The sequence below is a fragment of the Antechinus flavipes genome, chromosome 5 (assembly GCF_016432865.1).
Source record: "Antechinus flavipes isolate AdamAnt ecotype Samford, QLD, Australia chromosome 5, AdamAnt_v2, whole genome shotgun sequence".
NCBI classification, from domain to species: domain Eukaryota; kingdom Metazoa; phylum Chordata; class Mammalia; order Dasyuromorphia; family Dasyuridae; genus Antechinus; species Antechinus flavipes.
Genome location: NC_067402.1, coordinates 177,614,672 through 177,638,243, shown reverse-complemented (window position 1 = coordinate 177,638,243; position 23,572 = coordinate 177,614,672). Strand labels below are relative to the sequence as shown.

Genomic DNA, 23,572 nt, shown 5'->3' with positions numbered 1-23,572 from the left:
TTCAGAGCCAAAATATTTTAAATAGTTGTCTATGGTTTTATTACTGATTTCATTGTTAATAAGTTACTTATTCAATAGTTTTTATATTTATTTAATTCTAAGAGGTTCAGGATTTAAATAATATAAAGATATGACTATATAGTTATGGGGAAAGGTTTCTATGATACAGAAGTGAGGCTGATAATTCAAATAACCTTGTTATACACAAAGTGTTAACCTATAAATCTTGCTATTCATGGGAGTCTCTGACTTGAATTTTTTCTTCTTTTCCCATAGGTATTATCTCAGGAAATCTTATATACAAAGTGTCTGATAATCCTTTGAAACTAATGACAGAGAATTGTCTGTTTTTCTGTTTTTTTTTTAATATTAGATGCATATAACTATTATTTCAGTATTTGTTACTGTGTAGACTGATGAGAGTAGTGAAAATTAAAACAATTCTGAAGTACCACCTTACACCTATAAGAACTGACAAATGCTGGAAGGGGATAAGGGAAAATAAGTATATTAATGATCTGCTAGTGAAGCAGTGAACTGACCTAACCATTCTGGAGTACAATTTGGCTTTGCCCAAAGGGTTATGAAACTATGTATACCTTTGACCCAGAAATATGACAAGGAATTGTATATAACACAAAAATATTTATAGCAGTTCTTTTTTGAAGTAGCATAGACTTGGAAATTGAAGAGATGCTTATCAATTAGGGAATGGCTAAACAAGTATTAGCGTATGATTGTAATAGAGTATTATTGTGCAGCAAAAAATGGCAAGGTGAGTAGTTTTAGAAAAACATGAGACCAATATATTCATGCAAAAGGAAATCAGCAGAACTATTAGATCATTGCACATAGTAACAGCAATATTGTAATGATAATCAACTCTGATTTAGCTTCTATGATCAATACAATGACCCAAGATAATTTCAAAGGGCTCATGATGAAAAAATGCTACCCACCAGAAAAAGAACTGATGACCTCTGACTATAAATCTCTATCGCTTCATGAAGTTCATAGGAGATATAATACATACTTATGTGAACAAAGGCATGGAGGCAGGAAAGTGTACACCACATGCAATTTAACTAGACTCTGTATGGGTAAAATAAAAGTGGGCACATATCAGTGTGATATGTTAGAAAGAATTGTGGATTTTGAGACAGAGAACTGAAGTGTGTGAATTATACATATCTATGTAGATGTGTATAAGTGAAAATAATAAAAACACATCAATCTGATAGATACTAACCTGGGGGAGGAGGGAGTAAGTTGAATTGTCAATGGTGAAAGAGTACAATAATTCTCCATCATACCACATGCTTTTCCCCATAGGGGAATTTTGTTTAGTCATAGCAAAGAGATTGGCAGGGTCACAGCATTGTTCCATTTCTTTCCTAATAGAAAAGACAAAGAGAAAATTTAAAACATGTTATCAGATATCAGAGCAAGAGACATTAAATAGAATCCCTTTCAAAACCATTAGCCTGCTGAGACTTTAGTGTCTAATTTTAAATCATCTCAATGTCATAATCACAATAAAATATAAACTCCTTTGAAAGCAGAAATGTTTTGTTTTTGTTTTGCATTCCTTCTATCTTGTACAATGTTTAGTACATAATATATGTTTAAGTAATAGTTGTTTAACTCAGTTGAACTGAATCACAGAATCATAGAATTTTAAAACTTAATTTTTAACTTAAATTTTAAAACATAGAATTTTAAACTTAAAATAGATGTCATGTGAAACAAATACTTAATTTTGCAAATAAAGAAATGAGGGCCCAGAATAAATGCTTTATGCATAATAGTTAATTATTGCCAGACTAGAAACAAAGTCAAGTACAGTTTCTATTATATTTCACTTCATCTTGACTTCTTTCCTTAAGGGTATGATCTGTGTAATATTAAAAGAAAAACAGAAAAAAAAAACCTAGTTATAGGTCTAGGACTACGTTTAGACAGAATGGTTTAATTTCACCATACTCTATGGAATTGCTTTCATCTTCTTGCCCCCTTTTTTTATCACCACCAATTTGCTCATCTACCATTTCTTCCCATCATCCAACACCCACTTTTGTGGCTATCATCTCTCTTCCACTAAAAGGACTCTTTGATTATAAGAATGAAGTCATATTGTACATTTAAATGAATTGTTATGTGGAAGAAAAAGGAGACCTCATATAGCAAACATACAACAAACCAGAGAGAAATAATTTAGAAGCCTCTTAGGAAATTCAGTTTATGGCTTCATATAACTTAAATAATTTTAAACTGTGATAAAGTATGACTCAGCTAGTTTCAAAAGGCCATGAATACTATACTGAAGTAATATATCCTCTATTTATTTAATCATTCACAGAATCACAGAGTTGGGAGGTACTTCATTCTTCCTATTCTAGTTATACCTGAAAAAGTTGCCTCTCTAAAGCATAGATTCATCCAGCCTTGCTAAAAAAATGTTGTGGGGTTAGGGAAAGGAACCTATACAGTTCTACCACTATGGGGAGGGTGGGGAAACCCACTCCCACCTGAGATAGTATATCCCAATTTTGTATTGCTCTGATTATTGAGAATTATTACATCAAATGATTTATCTGAAGTTACCAAACACTGCTTTTAATTTTGCCATTTGGTGCCAAACTGAACAAGCTTAATTCCTATGATAGCCTTTAAAAATATATTTAAAAAGAGCTATCATATCCCATCGAAATAATCTCTTTTCAAGAGTAATCATCTCTATTTCCTTCAAATGATCAGCATATAACAAGATCTGGAAGCTTTCCAGTTTAGAAATGTCCTTCCTTATGTATGGTGCCTGAAATTGAACGTACCATGTTCTAGATGTATTCAAATATGAAAGAGTACTAGCTTTTTCCTTCTAAACACTGTGACTAATTTAGCCCAGCAATACTATTATTAGGCATTTACCACCAAATCAAGTACAATGGAAAACATATACACAATATTTATAGGAGAGGAGAGATGGGAAGAACTATAATAACCTCACAGCGGTTTAAAAATTCAATAAAAGAATTATATAACTATATAAAAATAGAAATAAGAGTTTTTAAGAAAACAAAAAAGACAAAAGTAATAATAAGGTTAAAATTATAGCAGCATAGAATTTTACTTAGAGTGGGCCTCCAGTCATCTATCTCATTTAATCCATAGCCAGAAATAAATTCCTATGACAACATACTCATCAAGTGAATATCCAGTCTCTCTCCTTGAACAAATCCAAGGAGAGGAGTTCACTGCCCCCTAAGGCAATCTATTCTACTTTTATATAGTTCATATTGTTAGAAAAGTTTAGCTGACATAAGCTTCACAACTTTTACTCACTCCCTCCAGATTCTGCCTTCTGAAACCAAAAAGTACAAGCCTAATCACAATTCCATTCAATAGCTCATTGCATACTTGAAAAGAGCCATCATATTCCTCCATATATTCTCTTTTGTCCAACCTAAATATAAGAAACCCCTTTGAAAAGACTTCATAATTTGGATTCAAGGTTCTTCATCATTCTGGTCAAATTCTTCTGTACTCTCTCTGTTTCAATGTCTTTTTTAAACTGAGGTGCCTAGAACTGAATATAATACTGGTCAGATATATTCTTCTAGGACAGAATACAGTGAAACTATGATATTCTTATTCCTTGAAACTAGGGCTCTCTTAATTCAGTGCAAGTTTACATTATTTGTTTTAACTGCCATATCATCCTGCTAAGTCATATAGAGCTTGGTGTATATATAAAGTAAGAGTCTCAGATTATTTTCAAACAACCTGACCATGCTGCCCTATATTTTACTCTTGAAGTAGATATTCATCCATATTTAATCTTATTAGAATTATTAACAAATTTAATCTCATTACATTAAACCCAATGCTCTGTCTAGTCTATCTTGTTGCATCTAACTGTCATACATAAAGTACAGAATATCTGTAGAAAGAAACAGTAGAAAATTATAATAAAGCACTGCACTCTCAAGAAAAAAAAACGAGAGAATGGCAGAGATGAGACAAAAAAGCAAAGCTGTAAGAAAATGATTAAAGAAAAAAATGAAACGGATGAATATTTATATAAAAAAGTTCCCAGATCAAGAAAAAAGGACACATAAACAACCTAATATCTGAAGAAAAAATTGAGAAAACTACAGTTGAATTATTTTAAAAGTTCCAGACAAACTTCAAAGTAAATTCTAATAGTTACTTAAAGAATAATTTTACTTCTGTGCTACATGAACTTTAAATATGGACTATTTAAATATGGTCAGTATTGAAATTGACAATGTACATAAATAATTTTCAATAGCAGAAATTACAATTATAAGCAGCTATAAAAAATAATTCTTCAAATCACAAGTAATTTGAAAGACAAATTTAAACAACTATAAGGTTTCACCTCATGTGAAGAAAGTTGGCAAAAAAAATGGAAGATAGAAAAAGCGATAGGACAAATACTTTACTAGACTGTGGGTGTAGTTACATATTGATTCAAGGAAGGAAGGAAAAAAAAAAAAACAAATGCTCATCCAGAATGGAAGGTATGAGATAATGCAATAGATTATTATGCAATAAGAAATGATAAGTATGAAGAGTTCAGAAAAACTTGGTAACATTTGGTTGAAATACTACAGAGTGAAATAAGCAAAATCTATAAAAATGTGACTAACATAAAAGAAAAAATATTAAAAATCACCTGGTATTAAATCAATATAATTCTTGACCTTTACAATAGAAGGTTTATTAACCCTCTATTGCAAGGAACTATCTATGTGGTAGATATAGAAGAGACATATATGTTGTCAGATATGTTTAATATAGCTGTTTTACTTAGATTTCTTTTTTAAAGGGTTTGGGGGATAATATTGGGTGATGTGAAAAGTATCAATAACATTTGAAAAATTGAAATATGTAGATTTTCAAAAACTATGAAAAGCATCTTCACATAGGTAATTATACTGAAATATGCTTCAGTAAGTAAAGCCTCACTAAAGAAACATTAGGAGTGCAAATACACAGAAGTGAATCTAAAGACAATCTGGAAGAACAGAAGCAAAAAAGCAATAACAGTAAAATAAAACATAATATTTATACAATCAAAACATTACTATTGAAGAAAATATACACTCAAATAACTGGAGTATTATAGGTCTCCCAGAAGAATACAAGTTAAAAACCCTGAACATTATAAATGTTCAATTATATATATGAGAAAATTTTTCAGAACTTATGAAAATGGAATATTGTGCCAATTAAAAATATCCACATATTACCTCCAGGGGAAAAAAAATCTCTACACTGCAAACTCCAAGACACAGTCACTTAATTTAACAATTCTGATGACAAGGAACAAATTCGGCAAATACAGCCAGGAGACTTTCATATATAAAGGAAAGGAAATTGGAATAACATAAAATCATTCTATGTCCATTATGAATTCAATTCACTTCACTCAATAAAGATTTATTACTACGTACTATGTATCAGGAAGTATGCTAAGCCGAAAAAGGCAAAAGAAAGTCCCTGAGCTCAAAAAGCTTACTAGAAGCAAAAAAAAAAAAAAAATACTATGCAAAATGCAAGATTAATAGGAAACAATTTAACAGAGGGAAGGCACTGGAATTAAGAAAGGTTGGGGAAGGCTTCCTCTAGAAGGTGGAATTTTAATTGGGACTTAAAGTCCAAGAGGTCTGTAAGAGGAGTGGAAGAGGTGTGGGAGATAATCCAAGAATGCCCAGAGCAGAGAGATGAGATGCTTTGTGTGTGGAACAGCCAAGAGGCCAGTGTCACTTGGAAGGAAGTATGTTTTGGGGAGTATGGTGTAATAACACTGGAAAAGTAGAAGGGAGTTATGTTATAAAGAGTTTTGAAGGCCAAACAGAGCATTCTGTATTTACTCTTGAAAGCAATAGTAAAACACTGGAGTTTATTAAGTGTGAGATGGGAGAATGATCAGATTGATTTTAGGACAATCACTTTAGTGGCTGAATGGAGAATGGATTGAAGTAGGGAGAGACAAGGTAGACAGATCTAACAGGAGGCTATTGCAGTATTCAAGGCATGAGATGATGAGGGCCTGCACTAAAGTGGTGGCAGGAAATGTTCCAGAAATGTTACAAAGGAAAACTCAACAGGACTTTGCAATAGCTTAGGAAACTTTAAAAAAAGAACAAATGTTAAAAATTGTTTTAACATGTAATAGGGGATAGATAGATGGATAGATGGATGGATGGATGGACTTAAGCAAAACTGTTCATATCTTTCACTATTTATCAATTAGGGAATGACTTACATTCTTATAAATTTTTTAAAATTCTCTATATATTTGAGATGTAAGACCTTTATTTGAGGAACTCTCTCTAAAATTTTCCTCCGTTTTCTTGTTTCCCTTATCTTGGCTACATTGATTTTATTTGTACAGAAACTTTTCAATTTAATGTAATCAAAATTATCCATTTGACATCTTTTGTTAATTCATAAATTCTTCTCCTAACCATAAATGTAATAGATGATATGTTCTTTTAGTTTTCCTATATCTCCCCAGGTCTATTCATTTTGAACTTATCTTGGTAAATAGTATAATATATTGATTTATAGATATTGATCTATACTCAATTTTTGTCAGACTTTTTTGGCAGTTTTCCTAACAATTTTTACTAAATTAGTGTATTCTTATTCCCAAAGTTTATATATTTACATTTATTAAGCAAAAGGTTTATTAATGTATATTATATATCTATTCTGTTCCATGTATCCATCTTTCTATTTTTTAGACAGTATAAGACAGTTTTGTTAATTACTGTCTTATGATATAGTTTAAGATCTGGTACTTCTAAACCTATTTTTTAACATGTTTTCACTAAATCCTTCAAAATTCTTGACATTTTGTTTCTCCAAATGAATTTCATTATTATTTTTCTAGCTTAACAAAATAATTTTGATAGCTTAGCTAAGATGGCAATGAATATATAGATTAGGTAGAATTGTCTTTTTTTTATTAAATAATGTCCAGTTATTTAAATCTGACTTTATTTGTAAAATAACCATTTTATAATTATGTTCATTTAGTTCCTGGGTTTGTCTTGGCAGGTATACTTCCAAGTGTTTTACATATTCTAAAATTATTTTAAATGGGATATCTCTTACTATCTGTTGTAGGGTTTTCTTTATGATACATAAAAATACTGATGATTAATATGGGTTTATTTTATATCCTTCTACTTTGCTAAAAATTATTTATTGTTTCAACTAACTTTTTAGTTGAATTTCTAGGATTTTCCAAGTAAGCTATCATATCATCTGCAAAGAGAAACAGACTTATTTCCTCATTGCCCATTCTGATTTCTTCAATTTCTTTTTTTCTCTTACTGCTATTGCTAGCGATTCTAATACAATATTGAGTAATATTGGTGATACTACTTCTGATCTTACTGAGGTTTCTAAATAAAATAATGAATTTATAAATAATGCTTTATTCACTTCTTTTTTTAAAATTATTTTTGGTAGCTATTTCTTTTTGTTCTGTTTGCTTTTCACAACATGATTAACCTGGAAAGATGTTTTACATGACTGCACATATATAACATATATCAACTTATTGCTATCCTAGGGAAGAATAAGGGGAGAAAGGGAAGGAGAAAAAATTGGAACTCAAAATCTTATTTTAAAAAAAGAATGTCACAAACTGTCTTTACAAGTAAGTGAATTTTTTATAATTTTAATGAAAAATTCATTTATATTTATGGTTTCAAGTATTTTTGATAAAAACTATTGTTGCTTTAACCAAAAAAAATTTCTGCACTTATTGATGTCTCATGATTTTTATCACTTTTGCTTTGGATATAGTCAATTATATTAATAGTTTTCTTTATATTAAATCATCTCTGTTTTCCTGAAAAATATTTGTAGTTCTATTTTATGTAGCAAAGAATAGAAATCTGAAGGGGTTCTCATAAATTAGAGAATAAACAACTTATGATATGTAAATGTGATGAAATATTATTATACTGAATTCTTATCAGCATAATGATCAACCATGATTCTATAAGACTAATGAAGAAACATGTTACTGAATTCCTAATAGAGAAAGGAAGGACTTAGAATGGAAAATAAGACAAATATTTCTGAACATAACCAATATAGAAATTTGTTTTGTTTGACTCTACATGTTTATAATGGATTTTGTTTTTCTCATGTTCTCAGGTCATGGAAGAAAGGGAATTGAGGTGGACATGTGAGAATGTGGATTTTGCCTGATGGAACCTAATGAATTATTTTTAAAAATCATGTTAGATGCAGAGAAGCTTTTGATAAAATAGAATGTCCTTTAATTAAAAAAAAAAACATTCCAAGTATAGGCATAGAAGGACTTTTTTTAAAAATAACAAGATGTATCTATCAAAAACTAAAAGAAAGCATTATATATAGTGAAGATACCCTTGAAATTTATCATTTAATACATTAAGTACAGGAATATATATTTGACATAGTTGGAATACTAAAAATATCAATAAGAAAAAGGAAACAAAAGCATAAAAGTAGGTAGAAAAGATAAATATCTTATTTGTTTATGATATGATTTTTATAAAATATATAAAATACTCAATTATAAAATTCTACATAAATATATAAAATACTAGATTATAAAATGCTAGGAATAAATAAGCAAAGACAATAACAAAATTAATATCTTCATCAAATCTAAACCAAAAAAATCCCTCAAAATTAATAGTATTTGTATTCAATAATAACAAAATTCAAGAGGCAAGAGTAAAGGAAATCTTTTTACAAACTCCAAATACAAAACATATTAAGAGATCAGACAATCAAAGCACACAAAATACTTGTATAAATTAAACTGCAAAGTATTTCTTAAAAAACTCAACTTAAATAGCAAAAATTCAATTAAAAAATAAATATTCAATACTCATGGCTGAGCTGTACCACTATAATAATACCAAAGCTAATTTATAAATTCAATGCTAACTTAATTAGATAAACAAAGAAATACTTTACAGGATTCAATAAAATAATAACAAAATTCATTTGGAATAATAAAAGATTTGGAATATGAAGGAAATAATGAAAAGGGATAAGGTCAAAAGGGGAACAACACTTCCAGATGGAAAACTGTATTATAAAGCATCAGTAATCAAAACCATCTGGTATTAATTAAAAATTTAGAGGTAAATCAATAAAATAATTAAACAAGGCAGAATTATTGGGAAAGGGGAACTAAGCCCAATGTTCTATAACATTTTGTATATTTTGTAACCATCATTACTTAAGAAAAACTCTTCTTTTGATTAAAAAAACTATTGAGAAAACTGGAAAATTTCAAATTAAAGATAAAAAAAATTTTAAATTGGAAGAGAAGCCAATCATATATATTTCATAGTTATAGATAGGAGATATGTTCTTACTCAAACCAGGCATGAAGATATAAGAGAAAACAGACAACTTTAATTACATAAAAGTGAAAAGTTTCTACATAAACAAAATTTATTCCCCTAGAAATAAAAAGGAAAGTGGTCAAATTGGGGGGGAAATCTTTCTGTCAAATTTCTCAGATAAGAGTTGGTATCCAAGTTATATAAATCATTAAAGGACTTTGAAACATTCCCCCCTTAGATAAGTAGTCAAATAATATATATATTGTTCTCAAAAGAATAGTCAACTCTAAAAACCATATAAAAAGATGTTTCATATCACTCATAATAAAATAATTGTAAATCAAAACAACCCTGAAGTTTCACTTCACACTATGCAAATTAGCTAAAATATGGGAAGAGTTAATGTTGAAGAGGTTGTGGAAAGATAAGAATATTAGTACATTAACAATGTACTAAGAGCTATGATTAAATATAAATGTTTTGGAAAGCAATTTGGAATTATTTAAAATATCCATATCTTTTGATCCAGAGATTCCATTGCCAGGCTAATACTTCCAAGAAACCCTTGATAAGAAGAAAATCCTCCATGTAACAAAATACTTATAATAGCCCTCTTTTGTGACAATAAACAATTAAAAACAAAGTAGATACCCATAGTTTGGAAACTGAATAAGCAAATTTTAGCATAAGAATATAATAGAATATTATTCTGCTGTAAGAAATAAAGAATGTGATAAATTCAGAGAAGCATGGACTTGGTGAAATAAGCATGCATGAAGAGTGAAGTAAGCAAAACAAAAAATACAAATTATTAATATATACAATATATAAATATTCATATACACAAATATAGAATAATATAAATGGAAAAAACACCAAAAATTTAAAATCAAATACTGCAAAATTAAAAGGGATCAAAAAGAAGAGATAAGGAAAATATTCTCACCCCATCCCTTTGTAGAGATGGGAGGTCCAAAGGGGTTACGAATTGCATGTATTTTCGTACTTTTTCTTTCTTCCTTCCTTTTTTTCTTAATTTTAAACATAAAAAGTACAGACATAAAGGGACCCTTTTTTAAAGCATGGTGTTTTTTTTTAAAAAGGAAAAATGCTAAACCAAAAGGAGGTATTAATTGCCAGGAAGCCATACTAGAAGCTTTCCCAGTGAACACAATTATAAAACAACAATGATTTTCTCAATATTATTCGACATAGTCACAGAAATTCTACCATTAAGTATAAGACAATAAGAAATTAAAGGTACAAGCATTTTCAAAGAAGAGATAAATTTATATCTCTTTTGTAGGCAATATGAGAGTTTACTTATAAAAGACCAAAGCATAAGCAAGGAAATTGTCAGAACACCTAATAGTTTCAGTAATGTGGCAGAATAATTAGCATGTAAATAGCATCTATTATGTGTCAAGCACTGTACTAAGCATTTTAGAGATATCATTTGATCCTTGACAATATTAATAGGGAAGTAGGTGCTATTATTATCCCCAAGTTCCAATGGAGGAAACTGAGGCAGACTGTAGTAAAATGACTTTCCCAAGACCAGAGTTCTAGAAAATGTCTGAGACTAGATTTAAACTCATTTTCCTGACCCCAAGGCCCAGCACTCTATCCACTGAGCCACTCAGCATAAAACTCAAAACCCACAAAAATCATCATTTCTACCTAGAAATAATAGAGAAAATGACATAACCAAAAAATACTAATATTTTAAAAATGCATAATTGTTTCATGGAGAAACATGACATCTATCAAAATAGTTATACATCAATCTATTATGCACAACTTCCTATTCTTTTAAAATAAACAAAATTATCATGTAAATTTTTTTACCACCATCATTCAAATGATGGCTACCATTAGACTCAAATAGGTATTTATGTGTAAAATTATTTTATATACATTTCTACTTATCAGTTCTTTCTCTGGATGCATCTTTCTTCATATGTTCTTTGGCGTTAATTTGGGTATTTGTCATATTTAAAATAATCTATTCACTCAAAGCTGTTACTGTATACAATGTTCTCTTGGTTTTGTTTATTTCACTCTTAATTATTTTATACAAGTCTTTTCATGATTTTCTAAAATCACTAAGCTCATCATTTATTATAGTATAGTAGTATTCAATCACAACCATATACCACAACTTATTCAGTCATTCTCAAATTGATAGGTATTCCTTCAATTTCTATGTCTTTGCCACCACAAAGAGAGCTGCTATAAACATTTTAGAACATATAGGTTCTTTTCTTTTTTCCAAAATTATCTTTGGAAATACAACAAGTGGTGGTATTGCTTGGTCAAAGAGTATGGATAGTCTAATAACTCTTGGGGAGTAATTCCAGATTATTCTCCAAAATGATTGGACCATTTCATAATTCCACCAGCAATAAATTAGTGTCTCAATTTTTTCACATTCTCTCCAACATTTATCACTTTGCTCTTTTATCATTTGAGCTAGTCTGGTAAGTGTAAAATGATATTTCTGGGTAGTTTTAATCTAATCAATAATGATTTAGAGCATTTTTATATGACTATAAATTATTTTGATTTCTTCATCAGAAAATTAACTGTTTGTATCCTTTGACCATGTATCAATTCTTATAGATTTGGTACGTTCTTTTTATATTTTGGATATAAGACCTTTATCTGATAAATTATCTATAACATTTTCCCCCAATTTTCTGCTTTCCTTCTGATCTTGACTACATTTGTTTAGTTGTTCAAAAGCTTTGTAATTTCATGTAATCCAAATCATACATTTTACACCTAACTTTGTTTACTATATTCTTTCAGAGCATGTTGAACATAATTTAACATTTTTAATGATTAAAAGTTATCATTATGAACATGAGTCTTTAGACTTGTACTATACAGTTCAATGATACTCTCAGGGGTTACTAAATTATGTGTCAGACATAAACCTAGACTATATTGCTTTCTGACTTTTCACATTTTCTTTTACTTTTCACATTTTCTTCCTAGCTATTAGGATCTCAGTAGTTTGTCCTTTCAATTCCTCCTCACTATGTACTTTTCTGCTTCTAGTTTACCTAGGACAGAGAACCAGATCAAATTGTTGAAACTGTATCAAAAGAAATAGTAAGAAGGTTTTGAGGGAGAATCTTAGGAAGTCTTCTTACAGGTAAGGTACACAAGTTTTATAACATTTACTTTGATTACACAGTGGTCTTTTTTTCTTATTTGTGAGTTCACAATTTTATCTCAAGAGCCATCTAGTGGTTCAGTGAAGATAGCAGAAGGCCTGAAGTCAGAAAGACCTGAGTTTGAATTCAACCTCAGATGCTTAGTAGCTGGAACCCTTGGCAAGTAACTTATCTCTCTTTGTCTCAATTGTAAAATTAGAATAATGATTACATCTACCTCCCAGGATTGTTGTGAGAATCAAGATAATATTTGTAGAAGTGCTTAGCACAGTGTCTTGCACATAGTAGGTGCTATGTAAATGGTTATTCCCTCCCCTCCCAGCAGCTACAGAAATAAATAGGGAACATGGAAAACTAAAAGGTCATTTAGCTAGAATTTGTGTATTACCATAGAAAAGAACCCCATAATGGGTACTTCCAGATAACAGTGGAAGTAGGGGGAAAAGTCTGGTAGCAGAGACAAATAAGTTTAGATTTTTACAGAATTAGCTTTTTAGCTCTACATTTAGTTTTACAAAGTTTCTTAGTTAACAATAGCATTAAGAATTTTTAAGTCTTCTGTGATGAAATCACTTAACTCTTTTATCTTTATAACATTGTATGAGTTTTAGAAAATTCACTTTTAAAAGAAATTATCTAAATTTGAACATTTCTAAATATAATCATCTCTTTACCTTAATCCTAGACTTTGATTTACAAATGTCATTTTTTATGTCAGCTACTCCTAATTTCTGATTTAAAAATTAGTGATGAAACCTTAAGAGTAAATGGAACAGTGAAAAAAAATTAAATTATGACATTCATTAAGAATTTGGAGATACTGGAGTTTATATTTAAGCTGACAGGCCTTTAGTTTTTAGAAATTAACTAACTTTTGTTTCTACAGAAAAAATATCAGTCACTCTTTATATGTCATTGAAAAACTACTGCTCTAAAAAAAAGGCAAGAAATCAACATCTTTGTCTAGAGTAACCTTTGTCAAGCTCCAGAGTAAACCTTCTACCACAGCTTATATGACTTTGTGTGAGTCACTTAATCCATATGGGTCTCCATTGTCTCTTCTGTTGAAATAAGGATAGTTATTCTTAATCTAACTAAAGGTATGACCTTTAGATCAAATGATTTCTAAAGTCTATTTCCAACTATATAATCTATGATTCTTTCACAGTCTAAAATTCTAGAATATCTATACTCTAAAATATAAAATAGTATGCAAAATTGATCTCAATTCATTAATAAAGTTTACAAGCAATATGGTTTAATACCAACTATATTGTAATGTTAATATTTGATTATACAGTTAATAATATATAATATTTATAGTTAATAATAATAACAGTTGATATTAAATTTAAAAATGGAACCTCTTATCTTGCAAAGAATCTTACTCTGCTCTCTTCCCATAGAGTGAAGGTGGCTCTGGGGTCTCAAAGGCTATGCCAAAAGTATACAAATTCTAGTCAGGTCCCATCATCCTAGAAAGATTTACAGGACAGACTTGGGAAAAGACTATATATGTTTCCCAAGAACCAGCCTACCTTAGAACAGAAAATTCCACTAGAAGGTGGAGCCAGGAGGTGGAATACGGGTAGGAACTCACCCAACCTCTCTTCCAAACTGCTCCATATTCTTTTAAATAATGATTAAAACTTTGGAGCACCAGAACACTAAAACATCACAACACCCAGAAAGAAGAACATTTTCCAGTCAAAGACAACTTAGAAGGTTAATAGAAAAAATCTGTGACATCAAGGTGGGAGTCCAGCAAGCAGTCCTGGAGCAGGCCGAGCCAGCACAGTCCCAGACCCAGACCCAGACCCAATTCTAGTCCCACACCAGCAACTCAAGAATGGCTCTGGGGACCTTGGAAACAGCAGCAGTACTGGTGGCTTCCAGATCTTTCAACTCAGAGATAACAATGAAGAGCTGGAAGGTCAGCAGAAAAGGTCTATGGCAACAGGATGGGAATCCAGCATACAAACCCAGCAGTCTCAGGCCCCACTCGTAGTTCTGGCCCCACACCAACAAAGCAGGACTCTATTGCTTTAGCACACTAAATTTTATAGCTGCAGTGGAGCACAGATATTCCTAACAGCTTCAGGGGAAAAAAGAAGGCTTTAATAAGGTCCCTTGTCTTTGAAAACAGCTGTACAAAACTCTTGAAACTTAGGACAATGCACTCTCCGTCTTGGAAACAGAGCTCTATTTTAACAAAAAATTAAAAGCTGAGTAATAGACTAGGAAAATAAGCAGCAACAGAAAATGTTTCTGACCATAGAAAGTTACTATGGTAACAAGGAAGATCAAGCACACACTCAGAAGAAGATAACAAAGTCAAAACTCCTACATCCAAAGCGTCTAGTAAATATAAGAATTAATTTCAGGCTATGAAAGAACTGAAAAAGGATTTTGAAAATCAAGTAAGAAAGATATAGGAAAATTTAGGGAAAGAACTGAGAATGGTGCAAAAGAAAATATAAAAGGCTAGTGAGGAGAAGGCTATCTTTTTAAAAAGCAAAATTGGCCAAATGTGAAAAGTGGTACATAATTCCTCTTGAGGAAAACGATTCCTTAAAAATTATAATTGGGCAAATGGAAACTAATTATCTTATGAGAACTCAAGATATAATAAAGCACAAACAAAAAAAAGGAAAAAATAGAAAAAAATGTGAAATCTCATTGGAAAAACAACTGACCTTAAAAATTATTGGTCTACCTGAAAGTCACAATAAAAAACGGAGCTTGAACATCATCATTTAAGAAATTAACAAGGAAAACTATCCTGATATTCTAGAACTAGAGGGTAAAATAGAAATTTTAAAAATACATCAATCACCTCCTGTTCAAGATACCAAAATGAAAATTCCCAAGAATATTGTAGTCAAATTCTGAAACTCCCAAATCAAGGAGAAAACATTGCAAGCATCCAGAAAGAAACACAGTGGAGCCATAGTCAGGATAACATAAGATTTAGCAGGTTGTACATTAAATTATCAGAGAGCTTAGAATATGATATTCTTGAGAGCAATGGAGAAATTTTCAACCAAGAATCACTCACCCAGCAAAAATGAGTATAATCCTTCAGGGGAAACGTGAATGCTCAATGAAATAAAGAATTTTCATACATTCATGATGAAAATACCAGAACTGATAGAAAATCTGATTTTCAAATACAAGATTCAAGAGAAGCATAAGGTGGTAATATGGAAAGTAGTTTCATAAAGGTTTATCTATTTACATTTCTACATGGGAGAATAATATTTGTAACGCATTAGAAGTTTCTCATTATTATGGCAGTTAGAAGGAGGGCAAAAGTCAGAGGGCACAGGTTTGAGTTGAATATGAAGGAATTATATTGGGAAAAGAAGATGAAATTAAGGGATGAGAGAGGGATGTGCTGGGAGAAAGGGAAAGGGAGAGGTGAAATGGTTTAAATTGTCTGCCATAAAAAGAAGCAAGAAAAAGCTTTTACAATGGAAGGGAAGAGAGGAAGAAGAGGGAGAGTGAGTGAATCTTACTCTTATCAGAAAAGACTCAGACTTACCTGAAGGAAAGGAGTGGAGGAGGGCAAAGGATGATAAAAAGGAGGGCAGTATGGGGGAGGAGGTGGTCAGAAGTAAAGCACTTTTGAGGAAGAACAACGTGAAAGGAGAGAGAATGAATAAATGGGGAGAAATACAGTTAGCAATAGAATTGTGAAAAGAATTTTGATGCAGGTTTTTCTGATGAGACCTCATTTCTCAAACATAAAGGGATTTGAATCAAATTTATTTAAAAATGAGCCATGCCCCAATTGATAAATGATCAAAAGATATGATCTATGCCCAAAGGGCTATAAATTCATGGATATCTTTTGACTTAATAATACCATTACTAGGCATGAATCCTCAAAGGTATTTTTAAAAAGGAAAAGAACCTATATGTGCAAAAATATTTATAACAGCTTCTTTCTCAGGGTAAAAAGTTGGAAATTTGGGGGATGCCTATCAATTGGGGAATGGCTGGATAAATTGTGACATATGATTATGATGGAATATTATTGTTCTATGAGAAATGATGAGCAAGATACTCTCAGAAAAACCTGGAAAGTCTTCCATGAACTCAAGCAAAGTGAAATGAATTATACAAAGAAATAGTAATGTTCTAGGATGATTAACTGTAAATGATCTTGCTATTCTCAGCAGCACAATGATCCAGGACTACTCTGAAGGACTTACAATGAAAAATCCTAATAATACTCACAGAAGAAACTAATTGTGTCTGAATATAGATTGAAGCATACTTCTCTCTCTCTCTTTCTCTCTCTCTCTCTCTCTTTCTTCTCTCTCTCTCTTCTCTCTTTCTTTCTCTCTCTCTCTTTCTCACTCTCTCTCCTCTTTTAAAAAAACTTTATCTTGAGGGATTTTTTGTTGTTTGTTATTGTTTTCTTAGGGTGGAAGATCTATGTTTTCTTTCACAATATGACTTTAATGGAAATGCTTTGCATAACTTCACATATAGTTTCTTAATGGAGGATGGAGTTAAGTATAAAAGAAGAATCTGGAATTCAAAAAGTTTAAAAATAAATGTAAAAAAATGCTTTAAATGTAACTAAGGAAAATATTAAATAAAGAAATAAATTTTTAAAAAAGAAAATCTCATCACCAGTGAGCTTGTGTGTTGTCTACTCCATTAGACCGTAAGTTCCTTGAGGGCAGGAGCTGCCTTTTGCTTCTTTTTGTCTCCCTAGAGCTTAGCACGTCACATACTAAATATTTTTTTGTTTAGCTAAAAACTCAAGGACAAGTTATTTGGCCTTATAAAATAAAAACAATATAAAATAGTACTCAGTCCTATGTGACTTTTTCTGCTTCTTCAAGAACACTGAAATAATGCTGAGTTGAAACATAACCATTATAGAATATTTTGCTTTAATTTCTCCATATTCCAGTTTGTTTTTTCAAGGAATAGCAGCGATGAGAGAAATAACAGATACAGACTGCCAATCTCCTACTCAGGTCAGTAAAACTTTCCTGTGGGATCAGGATCAAAATGTGACAGAATATTATTATTGCAAACCCCTGTGAATAATGGTGAATAGAAAACAGTGCCTTCTAGTATAAGAGCTGGAAGAGAATATACATTGCACCCAAAGGAGAGCTTAGCCATGAAGGGACAGAATAGATTGTGATCAGAAAGCCAAGATACCAGCTCGTACTAGAAAATCAATTTGAAGTAAAGGGCCTTTAGCCACTTTGTAGTAAGTTTTCCAAAAGTACCTGAAGTCTGAATTGCTAGATTAGCTACAGTCTTGTAACTATGGCAACCTTGCAGCTGAACATAGCCTAGGAAGAACACAATCTAACTGTACACCATTGGTAGAACATCTTGAGTGGATAGGCCCCATAATCATAATTTTCCTTAACCTTGTGCTGTCTCCTGTAGTGCTTTTCTGTATAAGAATGTCATTAATCTTATTCTGAACTGCCCCTTGCCCCATCAAATCTAACAAGTAGCTACCTAAATTGGAATATAAATCAAACAATAAATTTAATTTAGAGGAAAAATGCAAGGAAAAAATTAAAGTTTAATAGGAACCATATTAGGAGGTTTATATGCACCCATACTACCATCTGCCATTTAATTAAACATTAACTCAGGATTAGCAAAGAATGCTAATCTCAGGTCAAAAAGATGAATTGGGGGCATAAGTATGAATACATTATGATCCTATAATATAATGCCCTCCTCTGGAATTAAATACACCTATATAACTTCCCACAAAAGTAAGCCCAAAACCCCAAATATTGAGTCAGTCCTACAACAACTGCATCAAAGCAGTTAGCCTTGGCTCAGAAACAAATAATAACCTTCTTTAATAATCCTCAGAATATTTATATCAAGTAAGTTGTAAAAGAGGAAGACATACTCATAAAAGGGGTTTATGACTTTGAAGGATGTGATCCAGGAAGAAAGATTAATTATATATACTTAGAAAAGCAAATAAATGAAGAATGCCTTTTGTCTTTACTAACATATGTAGCTAGATATACCACCCACAAGACTCATTCGTGTATGTGTATGTAAAAAATATGTATCAGGCCTGAACTGAGGGAGAAGAGTAGTTATATTACCTTTGGAAACCTTTCAATGACCCCAAACTTCTTTGTGATAAAAAGCCAATAGTCTTCTAATTGTTCTTGCACAGGTACAAATCATGGAACCCTCTATTTTCCAAAGATCTGATGCTGAGCATCACTCAAAGGTCAACAGTGGTGCACATGATGGGAAAACTTCAACACCTTACAGATGCAAAAGAATATATTAAAAATTAAGTTAGGGGCAGCTATATGGCTCAGTAGAAAGAGCACCAGCCCTGAAGTCAGGAGGACCTGAATTCAAATAAGGCTTCAAACAATTAACACTTCCTAATTGTGTGACCCTTGGTGTCACTTAACCCCAATTGCCTCATTAATAATAATAATAATAAGTTAAAGGATACTATCAAATTTATTTCAATTCAAAAATTTACTGATCTTATTAATTCAAGCATTGTGATAGATACTTGGGTTAAAACAATTTAAACAAACACTACTGTCAAAGAGCTTACATTCTCCTGGGAGAAAGCAACAAGTACACAAGATACAAATATGAATATATGTGAGATAAATACAAAGTAATTTTGGAAAGGGATCCAATTAAGGGAATCAGGAAAGACCTCTTCTGGAATATTAACACTTGAGTTGAAGTTTGATGTGATATAGGAATTAGAAGAAGCAGAGCTAAAGAAAAACTATCAGGCAAGAAATAGAGGCCAGTCCTTTCACGGGATTTTAGAAAGATATTTTATAATAATAATAGTACCAAAGATGTGGAAGAGAGTCATGCAAAATGAGAAAGCACAGATTGGTTGCAACTATATCTTTGGAAGGAATATCCACATTGATGAGAACAGATTCACTGGAGTACTAGAGTAGAAGAACACATGATACAAGCTTTCCTTTAGATACACGCCTGTTCCTTTTAATTCATTCAACATCAACTTCTCTTAACACTGTTTTTTTCTATTTCCCTTGTCTTAGCTTTCATAATTTGTACAAGGCTGCAATGGGAAGAAGAAAAAAAACCTAATAGCTACTCTTTTCTGGTGACCAGCTTCTCCTAAGTAGTCAGCAGAAAATATGGTCTAGTATGGGTTAAAAGGGTTGTAATCTACAGGTTAAAGAAGTAACACCAATGAAATAACATATCCTCAAAATAATGAAATATTGAAACAAAAATTTTTGTAGGTTAGCACAGGCAAACAAATACCTCCTAAAAATAAGAAAGCAATGTAAATTAGTAAATTGGACAACCTAGTTTGGTAACATTGAATAGTAGTCTATAATCATAAGATAAAGCTGAAGAGTCTTTGCTTTGACAGTGGGAAGGACAATCTTAAAAATTAATTTATGTTATTAAATGCCTATAGAAAAAATACATCTATTATGTTATAATTATGTGGTATTTTCTTTTTTGGTGAAATACCTTTACCTAATGCTTGCAATCTTGAAATGAAATGCTTGCAAAAAAAGTATAAATATAAAGTATATCTTTCTCTTCCATTGTGTATCAATATCATAAACATTATATAAACACACAAGTGTGAAGAACATAAAATTCTCAATTTAAATAGAAGTCAATCTTCCATGATTCCTCTACACACATGCATTCTCTCTCTCTCTCTCTCTCTCTCTCTCTCTCTCTCTCTCTCTCTCTCTCTCTCCCCCCAGCTCTATTACACTTTGTCTTCCATTTAGAAAAAAAATCTGCTCAAACTTTATAATGATCAATTCCAGTATTAAAAGCAATCAAATAAAAAAAAACATTTTTGTTTTATTTTGTTGTTGTTGTTAAACAGTGAGATTTTTTAAAACTGGTAATTCAGTAATATGCTTTTTAAAAATTTTATTTTAAATCATGTTACTCCTTTTAGATCTCCTTTACACACATCTCCAAATTGGTTAGTATATGGCTTCCAAATCACATTCTATCTAGCCAAGTCATAATTAGTCAAGTATTTTCACTTCAACTGTAAAATATATCTGAAATTACACATTATATTTTTATAGTTACTAACTCTCTGAGATGAGTGTTTTTCTGAAAGTAGCTACTGCAATACGAATTTTAATAACTCTCTATGCATAAACAAACATAACCAAAGATAGTCTAGGGTCACGGAAGAACAAATGTTCAACAGAAAAGACCAACCCATGTTTTACCAATGTTTGCCATGCTTTACTTTATTATCTCTTCAAACTTCACTGTTTTTTTTATTTATCTCCATAATCAAATATAATGTCCTCTTTGGAGCATTTAAAGCTCTTCATGACCCCACTCCTTTTTACCTGTTCAATATACTTTACTTCCTTCTATATCCTCTTTGATCCAGACACGTTGCCCTGGACTTGTGTCTCCAACGCTACCTCTTATCTCTATGCCTTTTGTCCAGGCTATCTGGACTGCTTTCCCTACTTATTTCTACCTCTTAGTTTCCCAGTCTTCATTCAAGATTCAGCTCAAATCTCACCTTCTGCTGAAGGCCTTTCCCTGTTCCTCAGAAGCTTTTCTGTCCATAGTATCTTCCTTCTGAAATTACCTTTCATCTATCATGTAAATGTTTCATATGTATGTGTATATTTATATATACACACACACACACACATATATATATATATATCTTGTACATACATAAATATATAAATATATGTAGCCTATTTTCATGCTTGTCTGTTTCATTATTCTGTGAGATCTCCTTGAGGGCAAAGTCAGTTTCTGCCTTTGTGTGCTTCCTCATTAAATAGCACAATACCTTCCAGAGAGTAAGCTTTTAATAATGCTTCTTGACTGATTACTGATAATCTACAAAAGTTATTTTCTGTTTCTCCTTCTGAATTAAGAAATGGCTTTTTTAATCAAAACAATAGAAAATTATTAGCTAATTTCTTATATCAGTTGAAACCAAAAAAAGAAGAAGAATCTGCCACTGAGAGCTGGCATTTATGAATTTGTAGGTTACAAGTTTTTCTATGTAAATTATTAAACTATTGAAGGTCTTACGAATTCTTAAGTAGATTTGGGGGAAAGTAATAATCCTTTTGAACATTATTTCATGATTCTTTCTCTCTCCTTCAAGAAAAAGTCCTTTGCATTTTATGCTGCTTTGCCCTCACAGAAATGGTCTGCTATATTTCTGACCTTCATGCTTAGAGACCAAGAGCCATAAGGGACCAGAGTAAGGCTAGGGAAAAAATGTCAGTGTTCCTAAATGCATAATGTGAAAAAATTTTAAAGTGCTACATGCAAATAAGAGCAAATTATCCAGGTTATATATTTTATTGAAATGTACTTCTTCTCCAGTCCCCACCCCTCTCCCCAAGGCTACTACAACAGTAATAGAGCTTTGACTTTATTATTAATCTCTTCCTGATCCCCTTGGAGAAGATGAAGTGATCACAATCTGTTTCTTAGTCCAACTTTATGGTCCACACTTGCCTACCAACAACCTAAACCACATGCACAGCAGTGCACAGGTTCTCTTTTATTGGACTCTTTCTGAGTCTCTTAATCAATTTAAAGTGAAATTATTATAGTGGTTAGGAAACTGCTTCTCATCCTTGAATTTTTTCGCTACCTTTCTGAAGAATGAGATCTTTACCAAAATGAAATGTTTTTTTCTTTACAGAAAGATTGTTTGTGGGGCTAATAAAAATGCTTGGAGTGGTAGGGGAAACAAGGACTGATGGTACCAAGAAATCATATGTCTGAAGGATCTGGCTATCTGATTCTTTGAAGGCTTCAATTGCCCAAACTTCTTTCAATGCCCACTTCCATCATCTTTTCATTTTTCTGTTTCTGCCAAAGAGTTTACATGATTCTGACCTCAGGAAAAACATTCCATTCTTCTGATCCTCAAAAGATACAACATTCAAAAGTCAAGAACTCCTCTTTCATACCAACTTTACAAGACAAGTTACTCAGGCCTCTTCACTGTACCAAGAAAGGAGAGCCAATGACAGTCTCTTTTAGCTTGACTTTGGGAAGAAATCTCTAAATGATGATGATATTAATGGTAGTAGGGGTGGGGGTGATGATGAGGATGAACACCTGACAATAAATATTGAAGAATTCCCTACATACAATATGTGTCCTTGAAGATGTCTACTGGTAAGAGGTGGGAAGTAGATAAGGGGCCAAGGTCACAAAGTCTTAGCGAAAGGATTGTGGTTGTGTACTATGGGGTGAGAGATTGGAGGGGAAGGGGAGGCAACAGAAGAATAAGGAAGATTGAAGAGAGTGATTTCCCAAGAAGGGATGTACAACGTAGGCAGAGCCTCTTTGAAAGGCAGTAGTAGGCGCCTGCGGTCCTCTGTGTGCCAGAGAGAAAGAGGAGAAAGGAACCCGGGTACCTGAAGTCTCTAGCTGCAGTCTGGTTTCTCCTCCATGCTTTGCCTTGCTGCAGCACCCCGTTCACAATCTCCTTCTCGTTGGGCAGCCGGTACACTGGGAAGACGTAGAGCCAGCAGAGAACAAAGACGCCCAAAGCACTAGCTCCCATTGGCAGCCTAGTCCGGGGGCACTTACACGCCAGTATTGCCATAGTCCCTTTCCAAGTCCGTCTCCGGGCCCGGCTGCTGTCCCTTATGCTTAGCGCGATCATGGTGTTGCAGTGGTCTGAGGTGCAGCGCAGAGCTTGAACTGAAATCAAAGCGCTCCCATGCAATGTATCTCTCTCTCTCTCTCTCTCTCTCTCTCTCTCTCTCTCTCTCTCTCTCTCCCTCCTTCAACCCCCCTTTTCTCCCCTTTTCCCCTCCTCTGCTCTCTCCCTCTCTCCCCCCTTTCTCTCTTCCTCCTCCTCCTCCTCCTTCTTCTTCTTCTTCTCTCTCTCTCTCTCTCTCTCTCTCTCTCTCTCTCTCTTCTCTCTCTCTCTCTCCTCTCTCTCTCTCTCTCTCTCTCTTTTTCTCTCTCTCTTCTCTC

General features: G+C 32.3%; 1 protein-coding gene and 1 long non-coding RNA gene across 2 annotated transcripts in view; one reads left to right on the top strand and one right to left on the bottom strand.

Moving 5' to 3' along the window:
* Nucleotides 1-23,348, bottom strand: part of ST8SIA1 (ST8 alpha-N-acetyl-neuraminide alpha-2,8-sialyltransferase 1) — a 104,045-nt gene extending 80,697 nt beyond the window's left edge. Inside the window, exons 1-2 of the mRNA XM_051963417.1 lie at nucleotides 23,005-23,348; nucleotides 1,250-1,394 (exon numbers count right to left, since the gene is read on the bottom strand). Of these exons, the coding sequence (XP_051819377.1) occupies nucleotides 1,250-1,394; nucleotides 23,005-23,255 (396 nt within the window). The 5' untranslated portion in view covers nucleotides 23,256-23,348. The remainder of the gene's footprint in view (nucleotides 1-1,249; nucleotides 1,395-23,004) is intronic.
* On the top strand, nucleotides 5,635-8,424 carry LOC127539291 (uncharacterized). Its single transcript, XR_007947899.1, has 3 exons — nucleotides 5,635-5,803; nucleotides 7,613-7,699; nucleotides 8,206-8,424. It is a non-coding gene; the product is annotated as an uncharacterized LOC127539291 (long non-coding RNA).
* Nucleotides 23,349-23,572: the final 224 nt, after the last annotated feature.